Source organism: Centropristis striata, chromosome 16, assembly GCF_030273125.1.
Source record: "Centropristis striata isolate RG_2023a ecotype Rhode Island chromosome 16, C.striata_1.0, whole genome shotgun sequence".
Classification (NCBI taxonomy): domain Eukaryota; kingdom Metazoa; phylum Chordata; class Actinopteri; order Perciformes; family Serranidae; genus Centropristis; species Centropristis striata.
The window spans coordinates 10,198,712-10,220,814 of record NC_081532.1 but is presented as its reverse complement, the minus strand read 5'-3'; the positions used below and the strand labels follow the sequence as shown (position 1 = coordinate 10,220,814).

General features: G+C 41.8%; 2 protein-coding genes across 4 annotated transcripts in view; both read left to right on the top strand.

Moving 5' to 3' along the window:
* Positions 1 to 357: 357 nt before the first annotated feature.
* On the top strand, positions 358 to 16,326 carry LOC131987923 (polypyrimidine tract-binding protein 1-like). 2 transcript variants are annotated; one of them, XM_059352850.1, is made up of 16 exons: positions 358 to 433; positions 1,233 to 1,286; positions 1,536 to 1,566; positions 5,415 to 5,475; positions 5,631 to 5,803; positions 6,243 to 6,389; positions 7,397 to 7,567; positions 7,991 to 8,101; positions 8,291 to 8,468; positions 8,615 to 8,695; positions 9,052 to 9,209; positions 10,622 to 10,655; positions 11,754 to 11,846; positions 12,583 to 12,799; positions 13,105 to 13,182; positions 13,335 to 16,326. In XM_059352850.1, exons 1-16 carry the CDS (start codon positions 426 to 428, stop codon positions 13,465 to 13,467), a joined length of 1,728 nt encoding a protein of 575 aa, XP_059208833.1. In that variant the 5' UTR covers positions 358 to 425; the 3' UTR covers positions 13,468 to 16,326. The 2 variants fall into 2 exon arrangements, with proteins under 2 accessions (XP_059208833.1, XP_059208834.1); XM_059352851.1 differs by lacking the exon at positions 358 to 433 and adding an exon at positions 576 to 994.
* A 4,591-nt stretch (positions 16,327 to 20,917) lies between these two features.
* LOC131988750 (ephrin-A2-like) overlaps positions 20,918 to 22,103 on the top strand; it is a 92,387-nt gene continuing 91,201 nt past the window's right edge. For both annotated transcript variants that reach the window (XM_059353982.1, XM_059353983.1), the window contains exon 1: positions 20,918 to 22,014. In XM_059353982.1, coding sequence (XP_059209965.1) covers positions 21,872 to 22,014 — 143 coding nt within the window. In that variant the 5' untranslated portion in view covers positions 20,918 to 21,871. The remainder of the gene's footprint in view (positions 22,015 to 22,103) is intronic.

The window sequence follows — 22,103 nt, the reverse complement described above, 5'->3', positions numbered from 1 at the left end:
CTATGCCAATAGCCTTCCTTTGTTACATCCTTTTTGAGTGAAATGATCTATAAATGTCATGTGTTACACTTTTGGTGAATTTTTTTTGTGTTTTCTGCAAAACTTGAAAAAATGAGTTAGGCGATTATTTTAACGGGGTGACGATGTGGTGATTCAAAGTAGGCTTTTCATCACATACAACTCAAACAAACCTGACCATTTGATATGATGTGCTGGAAATTTGCCGCGGCCTTTCTTTTTTCACAAAATGATAGTCGTCTTGTCCAATCCCTGCTCAAGCAGAAGCTTGTCCCCGCCTGTTTTTGGCTCTTGAAAGTGCCTGGACTAATCAGCGCTCGCCTCCGTGTGTTCAGCCATTTTGTAAGAAAATCAAGCAAGTCTGCCGCCCTACCTTCGCTTCAGACCTGCAGTTTTTTTCTTGTGCAATGGACGGGTAAGTGAAAAAGAACCACACTTAAAGATTAAATTTATATATGGTAAACCGACCGTTGCGTCGTCTGTTTTCATATTTCGGTTGCTTAGTAACATTTTGAACCCAACGGCTGTTTTGTTAACCGCGAGACCGGGAAAGTTTTGAAACCGTTTTTTTTTTCATCAAAACATGCAACAGTTAGCCAGAGCGTAAGCTAACTAGCAACTGCTAGCCATCGCTACAGTTGGCTAACCGTAGTTGTTTAAATCGTTTGAACAAACATATTTTATAGTTTTGTGATAAAGGGACTAACACCAAGCAAACGTAACTTAATTAGGGTTATAATTTTAACTAACTTTTATCTAAGGAACTTACAGACTACTCGGCCGTTTACTACCAGACGTTAGTTACCGTTGGGCTAACTACCTTGGTAACTTGGTTTCACGGGAGCTCAGGCGCTAGCTAAAGCAACGTGTCTCATTTCCGCATTCATTTGTCTGCCAGGGCCATGTTGAAGATGTCTGGCCTGAACATTTCCCGTTGATTGAATCAGAGACTCCTATACCTGGTTGTCTAAACAGGGTGGGATACACAATAGCGTTTTTATTCCACAATCAAGTGTATTGTACGCCTTTCATGAGATGGATTCGAGGAATTTAAAAGGACTTTTGATGCAGTGTGAATGTTTCATCGAACTCGCTTAGCATCAACAATACGCTCGATGTGCATTTGTTATTCGAGATTTGTTTCATTATTACTTGTAAGTATGCAAAGTGTCCACTCTGAAGTTTGCTCTTATGTTTTTGCCAACCCACTACAGCCGCCTAGACGCTGACTTGTACCCTCTGGGATCCGGCTACGTCCCTGAAATTGAGTAAGTATCTTGTATGTTTTTGCACGTCTTACTTGATTGTTCTGTGATACTTTCTGAATTTCAAAGCTCCGTAAATGAAAAAAATAAGTCAGTTTGCTTTTGGTTGAACTGTACTATATGACTCCCTTTTTATGACTGAGTCTGCAGAGTGCAGACTGTGCTTGCTGTGATGCATTGTGTAATTAGATCTCATGATGGCAATTTTCTTTGATTTCCTGTACAATTCTGAACTTTCTTTCTCTTTTACAGAGGTGTCCATGACATATCAGTTGGCACAAAGGTAGGCAGTTTTTTTTAAATAATCTTTTCTTCTCTCTTTGTAGCTCTGCTTCTTTTATCGTTCCCCAATTTACTGACGACACTTCAGATACGGTCTTTGCAAAGTGAATACTGTAGTTGTACATTTGTGTGTGTGTGTGGTGTTGATTGTAATACTCATTGACTCACTTATCAGGTTTTGGAGTTTTAAAAAATGCATTTATAGCCATATTATAGATACACATTTTTGCTGTAATTGGTTTTTCCTTTACCAAATTAGGTTGGAGATCAGATAATGAGTTTTTATTGTATTCACAATTTTATAACTGGCAGGGACATCTGCATGTGTCCCACCTGCAGCCGAATTAATTTTTAGTCAGCAGTGTTTTTGAGAGATTTATTTTTTATAAGTCAGAGTGGAAATGGAAAAGAACTGTGTTGGCACTGGGGAGTTGAGACACACAGTCTGTCAGTTTGCAAGAGCTTCCTCTATAATTACAGAACTGCTGTCCAGGCTATATCTCATGTCTTAATGAGCTTGCAGTTGCAGGCCGACTCTCATTTTTAAAGATTTATGATATACAATGCTCAGCACATAAAGGTTGGAGCAGCCCTCAAGACTTTGGACATGGAATATTTGATAATTCAATTAGAATAGATTATCTGAGGTGGGGCTTTATGTTTTCCTGTCCTGTTTCTGTTAGATTGTGTTGCTGTAGGGAAATTAAACTTCCTGTTTGTTTTATGTGTTCCTTAATAGCACGTTGGCCTTACTGGAATGTTAAGAAAGCAGCTGAATCCTGCCCAAGTGCTTGATATTTTCTCAGCCTTGTTTTAGCACAAAACTACTCAACAAACACAAAGCAGCAAAAGTATCGTCCAATGTTGCACCTTTTTGTCTGAATCTGCTTTTATCTTTTCCAGTGACGAAGGAGCTGTTGTGTGCTTATTTAACGGAAATAACAACCCTTCTTTACGTGTTTGTGTGTGCAGACTTGTTGAAGGGGGGAGTACATTTGTTTTTGGCCAACTGCTGTTTGCTAACTTGCGTACCCAATAAAAATGCCTGCCTAAGTAGTAATCCTTGGTAACAGGGCCTCGAGCAACTATGTGTAGGAGGAGTAATTGAACTCAAGTTAGGGCTGTAACGATCCTGCGTAACTGTCCTCATCCTCCTGGCCAAAGGTCTTTACACTGCTTAAACAAGCACTCAGATACACACGCCCATAACGGGGACACACCCCACCCCCTCTATTCATTTCAGTAAGGCCTGTTGTTTTTCAACATGTTAACAATGCATGGTTTGATGAGTGCTGATCGGTACTCAAGATTTGCCTCCTGGTGTGATTCTTTCTTCTTTTAACTTTTCCTGTTTTTTTGGATTTGATGTACTGTGGTAATGATGATGCTGAGTTATGGAGCGCTGCCTTGCTGGAATCTGTAATTATTCCGTCTGGGCAGAGCGTCTGGCATTCCGCGGTCGCATTCCAATCTCCCCCCTCCAGCCCCCTGGTGAGGCACAGCTCCCTGCCCCCTTCACTGGCAGAGGCTGATCACATTGAACAAACATGTCCGTACCTGTACTCTTCTCCTTTGTGCTTATCCTTGGAGAATACCACCCACCAACCCCCCAGCAGAGTCTAAAAGGCAGTTGCTTGCTTATTCATGTTAGATTTAGTTGACTTATTAAGATCATATTTTTACAAACGCTGCCAAATCCCACACTCTTTTTTCCTTGTCCTTTGATGCAATGCAAACCAGGTGTGATGTGGTGTATGGAGCTGGGAACTTGCCCTCAGTCCATGTTCCCCTTTAAAAATTAGGTTCAAGGTAGGCCATTGTCGGCGACAGGAAAGCTGCTCAACAGTTTCGGTATGTGAGCCAGTAATGTGTCATCGTCTCCCGAAGGTTGCTATTATACTGTCAGCTTCCCGAGCAAACAAAGGATGTGAGCAAGTCGATACACATTTAGTGGGTTTTTGTTGGGAAAAAAATGGGTTTGGCACTCTGTTGGAGTAAACTAACAAACCATTTATAAGCTCTATTTTTCTTCCATTGGCTTCGTAACTTAACTTTGTGCTTCTCTGCACTTTTTACCACATTCCCTCCAAAAACTATAGCTATTTTATTAAGTTATTTGTTACACAATCCTCTGTTTTTGTATGTGACTTGATGTCCCTGCTCTTTGCTATTGACTGTCTAAGCTCTGGTTATTTTTAGAATAAGGAAGTAGAGGGAGAGAAAGAGTCCTGCCATGGAACAGTAACCATCAGTCCCCAGGAGGAAGTTTAGCAAAACCCTGGAAGCAGGCCTGAGCTAGCTGCTCTTCCTGTTTGGAGTCAGTCTGCTGACTGATAATGTGACACTGCCTGCCCACAAGCATCAGTCAGAAGGGAGCCACTTCCTTCATTTCTTCTGGCTTGCATCTGGCCCTGGCCCATTTATAAAGCGGAAATATATTTTTTTTAGTTTTACTTTTTTTCCCACCATCCAGAATGCATTCCTCTCACACATTCAGTATGATCTGTATTGCACAACATTTTTATCATAATGTTTGAGTAAGATACAAGTTAGCAGGCTAGTCACAACCTTTTTTTGGTCCCCTTTTGTTTTGTGGTCTATTTTGTACCATAGTTATCTTAGCTCAGTAATTGTCTGCCCTGTATGCATTCCATTTATGTACAGAATTGAACATTTGCCAAAATGGGAGGCCCCTGAGCCTGAAGCCACAGTGAAAGGCATAGGAATGTCTCTTGTTGCTCTTAGTTCATGAACTGAGATAGCAGACGCTGTTTTTGTGGGCCTCAGAGAGAGAGTGACCGACTCAGCCAAACCATCTGGAAGTCAAAGGGTAGTTTATTCTACTGCTTACAGTGTTGTGTCTCATGGCAACTAACTCACTACCCCATACCGCCCTGTGACAATGTTTTAAAGGCACCACCAAATGTTCTCTCTTAGATCACCTTAATCCTGCATTTTAAAAGCCTGACTAGAACCCTCACCACCTTGCATATTTAAAGGCCAAGATACACAAGGTGGAGTTGAATGCTTGCAAACCTGCATGACTGGTTGTTGTTAAAACGCTTCAGGGCTCTTCAGCTCCCAGAGAGTCCTTGGGGCACCATATGTGTGTGCGCTGTCGTGTAACAATGCCCCTAGTCTCAGCCGGAACAGGACCTTCATTGTAGAGTGCTGTAGGGCTTAGGCTGCTGAGCCACTTCTTGTGACTGCTGTACTTCATCTCGCACAACCACAAACTCACACACAACCCCGAGAACAGCCTGGAAACAGCACTTTATATCTACTAGAGAGGGAGAGGGATGACAGTCACGGCTGTCAGCAGACAGTAAAGCAGTGTGGGCTGGAGTATCCCCATCTTGTCTTCTGATCTAGAGGGGGTCAGTGTGTTGAATTATGAGAAGATGGGTTGTACTGAATGACAGCTGCTGTCAAGCTAAGGTGTTACTGCTGACTTGCATGCTTCAAGCTGAGCAGTATCTGTGACTCCTTGAGTGTGATTGGCATTAAAACATATTGATGTGGTGCATTGCCTCGAGTTGAAAATGACGACCAGTCATAATTGTGGCTAAGGTTTTGCACTACGAAATACTGTTGAATATAAAATGGGATGGGAAGAGATTAGTATGATGATGTCAAATATCCCTCCTGACAATCCCAGCTAATTCTTCCTGGTGAGGAAGGTAGGGTTCTTTTCAAGCGTGTTAGCTCAATCCTCTTTTGGTTATCAGATTACTTCCTGCTTTATCACACAATGGCTCGGTAATATGAGAGCCGTGCTCTCCACCTGCTATGCTGTGCCCTCATTGGTGAATGCACTGAAGTGAGCCATTGTTTTCTCTCTTTCTGCAGAGGGGATCCGACGAACTCTTTTCTTCCTGCATATCCAACGGGCCCTATATCATGAACTCAGGTAGGGGGGTTGCCATGGAGGGGCGAATCCTTTTTATTGAAGTGCTTGGCGTTTCTGTGTTGTTTGTGTTGCCATGACGATCAATCCATTATTCAAGAAGAACCCGAGCCTTCTGTTCCCTCCCTGATTGTATCTGCTTCTGTTTTTTCTTGCAGCCAATGGCAACGACAGCAAAAAATTCAAAGGTGACACCCGCAGTCCCGGTGTTCCATCACGTGTGGTCCATGTACGCAAGCTGCCCAACGACATAAATGAGGCTGAAGTTATTGGCCTGGGACTGCCCTTTGGGAAGGTCACTAATTTGCTGATGCTGAAAGGGAAAAACCAGGTATGGACTTGTATATGCAGGTTGCTCACCAAACTTGTATAACTTGCAGTCCTGAGTGAAATTTCTCTTTAGGCCCAAGGATCAGCTTTCTAACCTTCTGCACTGGCCTGAAAATTTTGACAATGACCCTTTTGTCAAATCCTTGTGGTTAAGTAGGTAGGAGTAGAATTTAACTTGCTGAGATTTCCTGGAGGAAGACATTGAATCCCTTTGAATGTCTTCATTATCTCCCATTTCTATTACCTGCCCGTCTTTGTCCAAACTAATAAAGATGTCAAATGAAATTTGGCTAAAAGCAGAGCACTGTCGATGGGCAGCAAAAATGGGGTTTTAAGCTAACCTGCTAAATTATCAGAAACGCTTAATAAACAGTATCAGAGTGGCACTTTATATATTAGAATAAACAAATTGAATACATTTCTCCGGTGTTCCTCTGCAGGCATTCTTGGAACTGAACAGTGAGGAGTGTGCACAGACGATGGTGAGCTACTACTCCTCTGTTACTCCTGTCATCAGAAACCACCCCATTTACATGCAATACTCGACCCACAAGGAGCTCAAGACGGACAACTCCCCCAACCAAGTGGTAAGCATGTGCGCTCACACATATATACACACTTGCTTTCATGTGTACTGTTTTTAGGCTTACATTGCTGTTGTATAAATTGCTAGGTACTTAGAGTTACGCTGTTCGCTCAAAGTCTCAAATTTATTGGTATAACTTTGCGATACTTTGAAAGAAGAATTTCATAGGTAAACTACAGAAAATGGCTTGTTTTAGTCCCCATGAAACGGAAGTCAGTATCTGTGCTGTGATGTCTTTCCCAGTGAAACAATATTTAAGTGGAAGAAAGATAATAAAGGGATTTAAATCAAATGCATCGCAACTTATTGGATCACAAAAATGTGGGCCTGCCAAGAGTTCAGCATAAAACGGAGCAACGGAGGAATGTTGTCTCAGTACAAACCCTCCTCACCTGTTGTCAGATCAGGAGGAGGGCAAGGAATAGATGAAAGGGAAACTTTGCCTTCTTTCAACCAGCTTCACATCAATGCCACGCAGGCAGCACACACTGATGAATGGCACCTGGCCTCCCACGTACCCCATGACATTCGCGCCCAGAGCTCTCCGCTCACCAGCTTGCAAGTGTTTCCATGTACAGCCTGCGTTGCAGTAACATAGAATCACCAGCAACAGCTCCCTGACATAGACAACAGCCGCATTGGATGTCAGTGGGCAAAATTAGGTTCCATGTACAAAACAAACGCATCTCTTCCTATTTCTCTCAATATGGTCTAGTAGCTACCAAGGCATGCAAATGTTGAAGTGTGCTTGCATGACTGGTGTGCTTGGGTAGTCACCCATAGTCTTATTATACTATTATGTTATATATTTGCCATACATCCAGAGATATATGAACAGTTAACACGGGGATACAGATTAAAGCTGAAGAGAAGTATTTTTAAGTTCACTGAGACTTTAAAATTAATATTTGCCTTGAACAAACAACATGATCACCTGCATTTACTCAGTCATTTATGTCTACACACTTTTCTCCACCCATGTTAACTTTCTCTTTCTTTTCCCCTTAGCGTGCCCAGGCAGCTCTGCAGGCAGTCAATGCACTGCATGGAGGTGGGATGGGAAGCATGGCCATTCCTGCAGATCCAGCTACCATGGGAGGAGCAGGGTCCCAAAGCCCTGTACTCAGAGTCATCGTGGAGAACCTCTTCTACCCGGTCACCCTGGATGTACTACACCAGGTAAGGGCAGTTTTTGCTTAAGCAACTAAGTTACCTAGTTGTTTTTACATGTCTTATATGCCAGTCCCTTTTTCACTCATACAACAGACTGCAGTTATGTAAGCAAACCTAACTATTTTCTTGCATTTGTACTCAACAAGAAAATTAGCAGTTGAACACAGAACTGTACTTTGCCATATGTACTCACTTTTTTTGCATTTGCCTCTTTCCTTTTCTCATTATGATACCAAGATATATTTCTCTGTGGCTTTATTACAAGCAAAATACATAGCAAATCTTGAAGTGCTAAATAAACAAAATATGCATGTTAATAATAGCAGGATAAAAGGCATGCAATGTATTCGCTTTGTCTTTTCTACTACAATTTTAATGAAAATTTGTGTTTTGTGATGTTACGCCTAATCTTGCTATCTCCCCCTTCAGATTTTCTCTAAGTTTGGCACTGTGCTGAAGATCATCACCTTCACTAAGAACAACCAGTTCCAGGCTCTGATTCAGTATGCCGATGGCTTGACAGCTCAGCATGCCAAACTGGTAAGACTGGTACAACCAATTCTCTTTTCTCATGTTGTTTCAGTCTGACATTGTTACACTGCTGCTTCAGGGCAGTGTAAACATTGTGGGACCAATTGCTCAAACACGAAACTGTAGTTACAATCACCCGTGTTAAATGCTTAACAAATATGTGTATAGTAAGTCTAACATGCTACATGTCTGTCTCAGTCTTTGGATGGACAGAACATCTACAATGCCTGCTGTACCCTGAGAATCAGCTTCTCCAAGCTCACCAGCCTCAATGTCAAGTACAACAACGACAAGAGTCGGGATTACACCCGACCAGACCTCCCCACTGCAGACTCACAGCCTTCCATTGACCACCAGACCATGGCTGCTGCATTTGGTATGATTGGGACAGGATTTGTTTTTGTTTTTGATATCATTTATGATTAGCATTGCCTATATTGCACAGTTGCCTTAGTATTATAACTTCGGGGGGTTATAATAATTTTGTTTGGGTTCTTATTTTTGTTTTGCCTCTTTTTGCAGCTGCTCCAGGCTTAATTTCAGCCTCTCCTTATGGTGGAGCTCATGCCTTTCCCCCAACCTTCGCCATCCAGCAGGCATCAGGTCAGTACACCAACAAGGACTGGTTTTAATCAAATGTCAATCATGATTTTGGCTTCCAGTGATTATGAAAACAAGATCATCAGTTCCTGACTGGAATTATTTGTTTACCAAAATGTCCAATATGTTTGAGTATTCTGTAGGTTGAAGAAGTGCACTAACGTTACAACATAGTTATTTATTTTGATTTGATTTCAATTTTTTTTGTATTTCATCTTTTTAGAGAATGTATTTACAAGTCCATACATATTTTCATATTTTATTAATAAATACATTTATTATTTGTTTTTTCAGTTAGTGATATTCAGTTTGTAGAAAGCGGTTGGTACAAGTGAAAGTAAATATTTTGTTTCTCTTAGGCCTGTCGATGCCTGGTATTCCCGGTGCCCTGGCGTCCCTGGGCGTGAGCCATGGTGGCATGGCGGCTGCTGCAGCGGCTGCTAGCCGGCTTGGCCTGTCAGGGCTCACTGCCACTGGGGGACACCATGTCTTGTTGGTCAGCAATCTGAACCCTGAGGTCAGTAAACTCACTAGGCTTAAACAGTTCTACACCCTGCTTCTGTCAGTGAAGTGCTGAGAAACGTAAAAGTACTACGCCAGTTGTTTACACTATGGTTCAATGACCTGGATCTATTTGTACCAAGAGCTCCAGTGTTTTTCCCTCTCCCCCCATTTCCCACCACCTCCACATGATCAGAATAGTCGGAATACCCTTACCACTGTTTTTTATTTTTTTAAATTAAAAGGGGGTCATCGAGTCAACACCTCTTCTCTTTCAGGACCTCTCTGTGTTTGACCAAACCTGCTGCATTTCTGACCTGCCACTTTGCTCACTGTGAATTTTAAGTTTATTCAAAACACTAACTTCTTTTTTTAAAAACTTACCATTTCATATCTTCATTTTTTGTCCATTAGTTGAAATCATTCTTGAGTTGTTGGAGAGACAATATTACTTTTTTCTTTGTATTCTTTAAAGATACACACCATGTCCATGATTTAGGTAATTTTTTTATATAGTGTGTAGAATGTATAAGTAGTCTGTCACACTCATTACATTTAGCATGTTAATTTTAAGATAAGCATTTAAGTTAGAATATCATTATTTAAATTGACATTCAGATTTGACTGTTTTTATTATAATGTAAATATAAATAATCTAAACAAATAGCTTGTAATTAAAAGTACATATTGTCTCTGCCTTTTTCTGTATTTCATTGTTAATCTTTTTTTCTCTTCTTTTTCTCCTAGTGTTCCCATAGTGACAGTGCATTTTAATTTAGCCAGTTCTACTGTCTGAAGCACTACATTTCTTTGTGTATACTGACCTTGTTTTTTACTTCCTTTTTTCTCTCTCTTCTTTCTCTGTCCCCCTCTCCCTCTTTGTTTTAAAACCCCCTCACCTCAACTCTTGCCAACTGACTGCACGCCCCACAACCAATTGTTCCCTCTGTCCCCCTCTCCCCTCTGCCACTCCTCTGTTACTACAACAACAACCACTCCTCCTTCCACCCACCCAACCCTCTTTCTCCCCAATTCATCATCTTAAATTCGGACACCACCCACAAATTAAACACAATAAAAACACAACACTGGCACCTTATTGGTCCCCACAATTTTGCCATCATCTGTCCCTTCATTATCTTTGTTTCCTCCACATCATCCCCATCTCTTTTCTCTTTCTCCTCCTCCTCTCATACTATTTGAACCCTCTCCTCCTCCTCTTGTCCTCTCTTCATTCTCTTCGTCCCTCATGCCTCTCCTTCCTCCATGGTACTGTGGCCTTCCTGTGGACCTCGCTGCCTGTGGCCTGCGGACATGTCCCGACTCCACTCCACTGTCCTCCACTCCGCTCCGTCTCTTTTCCCCTGTCCCCTGTTCCCTATCCCCCTTTGGCCCCCTGCCCCGCTGCTCCCCCTGCTGTCTCTAAAGAGCGTTACGCCACACTGCCTCTTTATTCTTTTCGGTACGTTATCATCCTTTCATCTCCTTTTTTATTACTACTGTTACCTGGCAAGGTGGGCATGTCTTGTCTCATGTTGTTGGCTTTGTTTTTTTTTAACCACTGATGGCTCGTCATCAGGCTACAGGGCTATGAAGGGTGGGGGTGTCTGTTTGTTTTGGGGGTTTGTATGACCTGCTTTGGTTGTTGTGGGTTTGTGTGAGGAAAGTAAGGTGAGAACACCACACAAAGCTGCAGCATTTCATTTAATTTTAACAGCAGTGCTTGACTGTCCACGGGCTAAAACATTTGCAGTTTTTCATCTTCAAAGAGTACAGCCCTCAATGAAAATATTGCCGCACTAAACGGGAACGTGGGTATCATTTTGCTGGGAATGAGGCAGGAATTTGATCTAAATTCTAAAGCATCACCCTCAGGACAGGGATAAAAGTCAACACTTTATTTGGCTCAGAACGATTCCAATTTTAAGGCATGAACATTCGGCAAATTTCATTTTTGTTTAGCTGACTTCCACAGTTGCCTTGAGTCACTCAACAACATTACATATAAAGATGAAATGCTGCTGCTTTTTTTAGCAATTTGTAAGATGACATATCCTTCGGATAATGTCACCATATTATTACTTTGCAGTTTGTCTCAGTTACTCTAATGTAGGTTTGTGCATGTTTAGTTTATTCCTGCATGTCTCTCTATTAGGCCCTCAAGTTGGTCAAGAAATTAACAATTTCTTCACTGTAGAATGATCAAATCAATCAGAACCACTCATTTTACTTCTCTTGATTTTTTTGCCTTTTAAATCACTACCTCTCCCTTCCCAAGCATAACCATGTTAGCTGTCGGCGTCTGGGTAAATGTAATCAAAGAGGGCTTATGTAGGATTAGTTCTAGAGATCCCATGCAGAATTGAACATAAAATTTGTAGAATAGCCTGACCATTACTTATTAATCAGACAGTGTTCAGTTAGTAGCAGTATGAATATTCATGTCCCTGATGTGATGGTTTAAATTGTTTTTGTTGCTGTGATTGGCTGTGTAGCTTCTGTTAAGGCTGTGTTCTTCTTTGTTTCACTTGTATTGTGACCCCTTCCTCTTCCTCCCTAGGTGTGTATGGCGATGTGATGAGAGTGAAGATCCTGTTTAATAAAAAGGAGAACGCTCTGATCCAGATGTCTGATAGCACACAGGCTCAGCTAGGTAGCTACACTCCAGCCCTGCAAAACACGATTCGCTTTCTTTGATGTGTCATTTTCTTTCATCTTGTTTTGTTTCCTCACTTGCATTGTTTAGAGCCTTTACCTAGTGGGCCTCCACTGAGCAAACAGTGCGGATCTTCTTTTGATGAATCAATGAGCGCCTGTTTTCTGCTTATTAACTTGTTTTACCATACATAACTACACTTAATAGATGTATAGAAAATATTTTCAGATATTTGATGCAAATATATTGTAAGCACAGGGTTTGTTTGTGAGTCTCTTGTGTCAAAGTTTGGAAAATGCTAAATCGTAGCAATTATGTTTTTAAGGAAAGGAATGTGCTTGGTATTGTGTATATACTTGATCTTCAACACAATCTGGTGCTCCATCTACACAATTCTCATAGACCAAAAATCTTTTAATATTTGAATTGAAATAATCCTGTCATGTGTATCCTTACATCTCACACTAGAAAAGCTAATACCTCATAGAAGTCCTCTATTGATCCTTACTGAAATTGGCAAGCATTAAATAATCATAATGAAAATATACAGTCAAAGTTAATATAATCATCTGGTAAAATAAGTGTCAATATACATTGGTTGCTGCAGATTTAGATGTGATGATAGAACCTCATTTTGGTTTTGGTACCATGCTTACATTTCCCCATTTTAAAATCTGTATGATCCCTGTAAGCAGGGAACTGAAGAAAATTAATTTATCTTATTGTTTCTCAGCAATGAGCCACCTGAACGGCCAGCGTCTTCACGGCAGGGCCATGCGTGTGACATCATCCAAACACACCACAGTGCAGCTGCCCAGAGAAGGCCACGAGGACCAGGGTCTCACAAAGGACTACAGCAACTCGCCGCTGCACCGCTTCAAGAAGCCCGGCTCCAAAAATTACTCCAACATCTTCCCACCCTCTGCAACACTTCACCTCTCCAACATACCGTGAGTGCTGCTGCAACAGCCTCATTTTTATTCTCACTCTCTCCCCCAACAGCTTTTGTGCTGTAAGCTTTTTCCTTTGTAGTCCTGACTCATTTTTTTTTCTATATTTAGTGCCTGGGATTAAGTAGTTGTGGCAGTATTTTCTAAACATGCTACTCTAGAGCTGCATTTTTTTTAGATTTAATCAGGCCTCTTGTGTCTTGTTTCACAATACCAGTAAATACACGCAAAAATGCAAATAAGTAAAGGGAACATAAATGTATAAATGCTTTATTTTGATTCTTTGTTTTCCTCTCTCTATTTAGGCCTTCTGTGGTGGAGGATGACCTCAGGAGGCTTTTTGCCAGCTCAGGAGCCACAGTCAAGGCCTTCAAGTTCTTTCAGTAAGTCTCACTTTTGTAACTCTTTTTCTTTTCTCGCATTGTTAGGTCCTTATGGGTGCTTGAATTCTTGTCTGTCTTTCTCTTTATTGTTCAGAGTCTGAGTAGGATGTCTCGACACTTTGAGAACACATTGTCCCTTCTTTATTTAACAGGAAAGACCGCAAGATGGCCCTGATCCAGATGGGCTCAGTCGAGGAGGCGATTGAGTCCCTCATCGAGTTCCACAACCACGATCTGGGAGAGAACCACCACCTTCGAGTGTCCTTCTCAAAGTCTACCATCTGAGTGCCTTTCCTGCCTTCCTCCAAGTCTATTGCCATCTGAATGCTACTTTTGACAAGGTTGCTTTCAGTGGAAATGGCCACTATTACATATTTATGGTTGTGGTTCTTTGTAGAATGTTGCTCCCTTCACCATTTTTAATTACTCCTCATCGTTAATAGGTTTGGGTATCGCATTTAATCATTTTTGCTTCCAAATACTGTTACCAGTGTTGCATTTAAGTCATCAAAATATGTTAAACGGCATTACTTCCTTATGTTTTCTGGTGTTGTAAATTGGCACAAAATACAAGGCATTTTTAAATTGAAATCTAGAAAAATATATATTCCCTCATGTCACACAAAAATTGTTGTTTTACACGTTACGTATTTGAGTTAGTCCTGTTAACAATGGCTGACTCTGGGGCATTCTGATTTTGACTGGGACCTCAAAAAATCCTGCTTTCTTGTACAATGCCGCAGTATATTAGGTGGACTTCTTCCCCGGAGGAGGTTGTTTTTGCTGAGTGATTATATTTTCCTTTTATCTTTACTCCCTTTTGTGAAGCTTAGCTCCACTTGAAAGCAGTATGTCCTGCCCATAATGATGTAAATACTATTGACATGCATTGGCACGAGCGTAACAGAGGATGAAAACAAATTGGCCCAATGCCGGCACAGGAATCAGTAAAATAAATCGCTGTGTTTCTGGTTCCAGTTCAGAAAAGCATCTTGGTACCCAAATCAGTAATTTGTTCCATCATAAAGGTTTATGTAGGGGCTGTGTGAAAGGGGCAACATTTTGCATAGAAACATTATAATGGAGGTAAAGTAGGGGGCAGCTGATGAACTGTCACTTTAGACCAAATCGCTAAACAAAAGACACCCTCCACCACAGATGTATGCTCATGTGGAAGAATCGCATCCACACCAGACACACTTCAGCATTCCTTTTACTATGATAGTCGTGTGGATATATATCTATATGTGTGTGTGCCTTTTTTGAAATGCCACTTTGAACCTGTTTGGCCAGTCAGAAAAAAAACGGTTTGATACAAAAGGATTTTTGTTTTGGCTCACAGACCCATCAATCAGTGTGTTTCCCAATATCCATTTTGATTTTATCTTCTAACTACCCGCTTATTTGCTTCTGGGGATCCATACCACTATCTGAAGTCATTCAATAAGGATGCATTTTTCTTTCAGTATCTGTATCTGCAGTCTTGTGCCTTACTTTGCCCCAAACCAGATTGCCTTAAGCATTGCTTTGGCTTTATTTTTTCAAAAGACATGGCTCCCAAAATGCCTTGTGGTATGTACCAGCGTTGTTAAAGTGGAGGGGGGGGAAGTGGCTCATTCAATCTTCTGTTTCTTTTTAAACACAAATGTTTATCTTTGTATGCATATATCCCCATTATATGTATGTAGAAACTATGAATGTATGTCGGTTAGATGCCTAATATCCTTGCTAGGTGATGTAGCTCTGTTAGGTGTTTTGTGGCAGGAGTTAGAGCTGTATCCAGCCTTCCTGTCTTACAGTCCCCACTCACCTCCATTTAGTCCTTTTTCAGTAGGGGACAGTGGTGTTTGGGGCGTCATTTAACCATATTATGTTCATTTATATGTGGACACCTATATATTCATTTATCTTTTCTTTTATTAGCATTTACATGTGTATCACTTCGAAGCTTAACTGATACCTTTGTGTAGTGGCTGGGTTTGATCATTATCACAGTGCCTTGAGGCTGAAATACTTTTCTGGCCCGGTCAGTTGACTCTGTTTACCTCTCGTTCAGGTGTTTTATCTTACCTGTCAGCAAAGATGCCTTTATCCCATTATAGTCAGGTAATTCTACCTGAGAGAGGGCAGCTTGGAGGCATTTTGTCAACTGAAAAAAGTAACAAAAGTCTTGGACTGTTAAAATACCCAGTAAGTTTTTTCTCTTAAATTCAGGATAACAGGATTACAGGGTGAGATAGCCCTCACCCACTCCTGTCTGTGTCCACGTATCGCCACAGTCAGGTTCTTTAGTGCACTTTTTCCTCAACGTTAGGTCCAAGTTGGCGCCACCACGCTCAAGTCTTAAACGTCGTCACATTCCTGCGTGCCTCAAGCACCAGTTTCCACAGCCTCGACCACTGTAGTTTTGGACCAGATACAGATGCGCTCTGTCTCTATTTTTGTAAAAGATTATTATGCATGGTTTAAAGAAGCTTCATGTAGCTACAGGCGGTTATTGCTGTTAAGGACCAAAGTATCTTCTACCCCTGCTGTTTTGTAGAGTTTTGACTTCTTAAAGGTGTTTTCACATTTCCATAAGTACACAAGGCTTCAGTTTTCTTTTGATTTCCATTTCTCAGATGCCTTGGACAATTGTCACATGAAGTTTAAATATCCTATCAGCCTATACTGTATATTGTATCCCTTTTTTTGTTTGACTTTACAAAGCGCCTACTTTGGTAGCGATTGCTTTAGAATGGATACTTAATTGAACCACAGTCTATGGTGTAGAAGATTATATGCCTTTCGATTTTTGTTTAAAGCTTTTATGTTTCTCCTTTTTTATATGGGGGCGGGGTGGGGTTATTGTATGAAGCGGGATTGATGGTTGTATATATTCATGTTTTTGTACCACAAAATCATTTGGATTATATCCACTTTACGTTCAAAACATGTATATTTTGATAAAACAATACAGACCTATTGAGCTCTGCGGAGCTGTAAAAACGACAAAAAAAACAACTTTTGTAACACAAAGACAATTAAACCTATCTGAACACAGAAGTGTCTCTGTATGTGCCCCACTCCCGCCCTTGCCATTCTGTTCTTGTCTCTTGCATCTTCTGCTGCCTTCAATAAATCTTTAGTTTGTTCCTTCTTTCATCTGGCCTCATTTGGTTTCTGTCTCTTCCTCTCTGTCCTTTGGAACTGCTGCTCTGTATCGGTTAACATCTCGTAACATTTTCCACATTTCCCATCCTGTATACTACTGGTGGGTTATTTTAATCTTTTACTGTATTTTCCAACTTCGTACTCATCCCATCTGAAACTTGACTGACTGCTCATCTGGGCTCAGCTCAATCCTTTGATGAAACTGCTGTGATGATGATGATGGCGGGGTGGAGAGTTAATTTGATATGCAACACTGGATACTTGCTATTCTCAATGATTCTGAATAATCCTCCTGTGCTCTGCTTTGACCTTTTCAGTTTAGCAGGTCTGTCTGACTCTGAGGAGATGAGCCAGGTTGCTAGGGAAACTAAGTCTCTGTATCTCATAAGATGAATAATTAAGATAAAACACAAGCATGGCTATCAGGCATATCTGACATCCATGTTTAGCACCAAGTTCCTCAGGGAGGTGTGAGGGGGAAGAAAAAAATATCTCAATGACAAACTGGCTATACACCTCCTGAACCACTAGGGGGAGGTCTTGCTCTCTGCTGGTAATCGAAGGCTGTTGAGCAGAGGTGACTTTACCTGCCACTCACACAATGTCAATAGTTAGTGGCTTAATCTCAAGTGCCTCCTTGGGCTTTCTGGCATTATTATACCTTATTTTTTTTCCCCTTTTCTTCGACTTCCTTACAGAGCGGTAGAGAGGATTAACCTCAGATCTTCCCTGCCTTTTCAGAGGGGGACAAATGAGAGGAGAATTGAGTCCAGCGGTGTCTGTATTTGTGGCTGAGAGGAGCTGGATTTTGTTGTATAATCCCAGCAGTTTGTGGAGTGTGGTCTTAAATATAGTGTGCTCCAACTTGGTGTGAGCGACGGCACAGCCAAGGCACTTGTTTCTCTTATTAGTTTGCATAAGAAGGCATGCATGAAGGTCATCATGGAGACAGATACTTGTTTCACTTGCTGGGTGGAACCGAAATGACATAAAAAAAAATCTCAACAGCAGGTTTTAGGCTGCAAAAAAGAAGGTTGCGCTCTTGAACAGATGATTTATTTTAATGTTGCCCTTGAGGTATTGGAACAGTCACTTCTGCTAAGATATGTTCAGATACTTTTTTCCCCCTTAAATATAAAATCCTCAGTGTATTCCTACCAATGAGGCAGCTGCATGGCAGAAACTTTGATGCTGCTTTGATACCTCAGACCCTTGTTTACTTGCAGCATCTTTAGTATTTCACTCTGCACTGAAGAGTAATTTAGAGCAGGGAGCAGTCTACCCAGAGCCCTCTTTGGAATATATTGAAATGCAAAGAGATTGCATAATTGGGTGCAAGGGTAACTCAAAGTAAGATGATCCAAACATAGATTTGTGATGTTTTTAGGTTATCAAATGCTAGAAGTCAACTGGCACACAAAATATGGTACTTGATATAATTTTAATCTGTCGAGACGCATTTTTAAAAAGATGAAACTGGCAAGCACTACGTGTACAGCAAGGGCAAGCATTTATTCTCCAAAAGTACTCTGATCCAAAAGTTATTTGACTTCAAAGAAAGAAGCTTTACTGTATAAGCTCTGTTAGAACATCAGAAATGTCACTGTTTGCACTTTTAACTAGTTCAGTGTGTCATGCATGTTACCGTACCCCACCTTCTCTCCATTTGTTTGCCCAATCCAGACCCTCGGGATGATCCTGGCTTCATCCATTGCTGTGTGCACGGGGGCTAAATGAAACCATGTGGGTCAGGGATCCTTCCACATCTGGCAACATTTATTTACATTAGTACTGCGGCCTCTAATCAAGCAAATACTGGCAAACGCCAAGGCCACACACACAAATCGACCCTGATGGGGACTGAATGTGGACTCAAGTGCTTCAAGAGACTGTCCTGTGTATATAATCTGACATGTTCAATCCCCACAAAAGCCAGTTAGTCTTTGAGGGGGGAAAAAGCTGTATGTGTGATGTGTGAGACTTGAATGTGAATGACTCCTTTGTTAGTCAACAGCTTGGAAAGACATACATTCATCTGTTTTATGTTTCGAGATCTGAAGCTGGGAGATAATTCATGTGTCTATAATTTATGTCTCTCGAGCAGAGTTAAACTGCAGAGCAATCACAGACTTAACCGGCTATAAATTCACGGATTTAACGCCCTTTTAAGGAGCCATGTATCTATACACTGGCTCTCTGACCCACATTCCTTTAAGATTTAGGATCACTTAAGAGACCTTCATATCTGAATAAACCCAAAACTGTGTAGCCGGCACAGCTTACATTACATTTAAAGTCACTTTCAGGGTGACACTGCAGCAGAGAAGGAAAAGCCTGAAGCTGAGGTGAAGGATGTCTTTGGTCTGTAGTGGCTCCCCTTTAAAAAAGCCATCAGGAGACGATCCACCTGTTTACATATGCACGCCTCAGACAGATGTTGAATAATTCATCCACAGAGGCGGACAACATGCAGCTGTATTTGGGTTATGGGGGTGCATGGGTTCTCTCCCTGCCTGAATTCATGCAGCCCAAATTATAGGCATTACTTTGCAGGCAGAGCAGGGCAAAAGCAAAAGTAGGACACTTTGCATAAAGGATCCAACCGAGAGGCACAATAAGATGTGAAAGATGGAGCTGCAGGAAGGTTCAATTTCATATTATAACACAGGCCCGTTCAGATTGGGATGGCTGGGAAGTCAGTGTCATTTTGGAAGAGTGTTTGTGTGAAGCTGAGAGTTTGTACACTGCAGAACATCCTTTTCTCTTGAGTCTATAGATTGTATTTTTCTCAGTTCAGTCTGCTAACTCGCACCACGAATGGGCCTACAGGGGACAGGCCCAGGGGCCAAATGTGTTGGGACCACCCTGGCCTTCAGTTCAAGACCCCAGCACCCCAAACTACTACACAAAACAACCACAATGACTACAAAGAAACATATTATGACAACAGTGAGACAAAATGACTGAAGAGAAACCACTATGAAGAGACAAAAAATTAGATGCATTTCCACTACAAACAGATGAAACACATGCAGACACAAATGAGACAAAATGAAGAGACAAACAAGACACAAAATTACAAAGAGACACATTTTCGACAACAAAGATGTAAACCAAGTTACAAAATGGCATATTGATAATTGGACACATGACAACAAAGAGACAAAAACAAGTACCAAGAAACATAATTACTATGAGAAACAACTATAAAGAGACACAAAACAAGACAAAATTAATACAAAGACACATTTTCGACTACAAAGAGATGCAAAAGAAAAGAAGATACAAAATGACACATTGACTACTATGAGACACATTATGACAACAAAGAGACAAAACGACAATGAAGAGAAACAACTACGAAGAGACACAAAACTACAAAGACTAAACGCATACAGACACAAATAAAACATGACTGCAAAGAGACACACAACGACTACAAAAAGCAAAACTACACATTGACAACAAAGAGACAAATATGAAGAGAAATGAGACATTTTACTGCAAAGAGGAAAGCATAAAGGCACAAAACTGCTACAACGACACACATTTTCGAAGAGATGCAGAAGAAACAAGATACAAAATGACACATACTGACTACAAAGAAGCACAAAACAACTACAAACTGTTTCTTGCTCCTATGCAGGAGAGGTGTTGCGGGCCCGTCTGTGCCCAGGGGCCCGCACTAACGCTATGCCCTTTTAAAGAATGCAAATTAACTCGTAGCAAATAATTTTCTTGAATCGATTCCCATCTCGTGGAGTGAATTGATCCTTTGGAACTCATTCTGCCCAGGCTATAGACACATGTTGGAAAAATGATTGCACGCTTTGTGGAAACAATGTAGTTACCAGACCTCCCTCCATCGAAGCTGAGACTAAAGACCTAAGATGGATTTGTTTTTGCAGAGGCGTCTGCACACACACACAGAGACAGGGACAGAGGCAGCAGGGGTGGCAGCGCTCTGTCAGACACAGCTATCTGGAGGTTTATGGCTCACAGGTTTTAGACTCGGCGCTTGCCCTTTGGGCCTAATGGACACTGATGGAAAATGACTCCACTGTTCCAGCGATCCATCAGACGCCCTCTTTCTCCCTCTCCCTGAGCCCATCCATCAGGCCACAGCTTTCAAACACATAGTGAACTTTATGGGTGCTTTACATGCCCAGCTGCGACGCAAATAAACCACATTCAGTCAAACAGATGGTTGTAGCGGTGATTAATAAGTAAACATTGACAAAGAAAGAAACTACAGTTCCCAGATTGCTCTGGAAAACCTCAATAAATCATCTTAAATCGTGTTTGCACCCAAATCCATAATTCATGTCGCACTAAAAGGGTCAGTTAACTTTCTAAAATTAAAAAAAAAAGTGTTTAGTTGACTTGAGGCTTTTCTCTATACATCCCCGGTTGTGTATCACTGGGACGCGGTGAGTCAGCCAGCCCCGAGTCCCCGGAGGGAGCGCGGCACGGCACGGCTACAGACCCCGCCCGCGCAGAGAGAAAAGCGAGCGGGAGATGGAGAGAGAGAGAGGAGGGGGGTGGGGGTTACTTACACCGAATCAGGGTGCCGGTGAGAGTGTTATTGCCGCCATAGGTGGAGGTTTGCACGGGGAGCGTGTTCGGATTAAAGCTGTGATCATCAGCGGCTCCCCCTGGCTGCGCCGGTCAGCGTGACGCACAGAAAAAGTGGAGGCGCACCGCGACTGGAGTCACATTGGATTAGAGCCAGTGACAGCGGAGCGGAGGGATCACCAAGTTGAGATGCTGTAAGAGCTCTTGGTGTGTGTGTGTTTGTGTGTGTGTGAAGAGAGGAGAAGGAGGAGGATGCTCCCGTCTCGCAGTTGTTTTTTGTGTCATAAGTTTGGACTGAAAATAACGGGAAAGGAGCGCGATCGTCTATGTTGGATGTATTTCTTTGAACTGCAATAAGAGAAAAGGTCAAGTGGACGCAGTCTGGAGAGATTTGCGGTGTGAGAGAGGAGCGGAACAAAGCGTGCGCAAGGCTCAATCCCCAACACCAATCTGGGTAAACAAATATGACGGCCGATTTTGACGTTGTCTTTAGTCTGCGGATGAGCAACGAGATCCCTAATAGAATTATAAACCTCGGGTGAATTCTGGAGTGTAATTAATATTTTTTTTCTTCCTTTTTTTTTTTTTTTGGAGAAAGAGGGGGATCTTATCCAAGTGGCGCATCTATCTCCCCGGGGCTGCGCGTAATGGGAGAAAAGTTTCGGACCTTGCAGAGGAGACGCACTCGCAGCATCCCGCCGATTATAAATATCATGTGAATGCTGCCGATCCGTCCGTGGCAGACGAAGTTTGAAAGTGAATTTCAGGGCATTCAGTATGACTTGAAACAGCCTTGGTGGTTATCGGAACTCGCATCAAGCCAGTTAACGATCCATGAACCGCCGAACCGATTGGTCCAAATAGCGCAGACGGACATTAATGATCTAAAGAGGATTTCTGCAGCAGCAGCAGCAGTGAAAGCCTGATCCCTGTTAGAGAGAGACCCCCTCCCCTCCCCCGGATGTCTATGATGTTGTGCCAGCTCGGGCAGAGGTGTGTGATGGAGGTGGTGGTGCTGACCATCCTGTCCTGGGTGTCCGTGTGGGCAGAGGAGAAGATCATATTTGACAGACACGCTGTCTACTGGAACAGCTCCAACCCCAAGTGAGTTTAACTGGCCCAAGTGTATGTGTGTGTGTGATAGAGAAATACTGTTTATATCCCTGCTCTGAAAATAATAATAATAAACATTT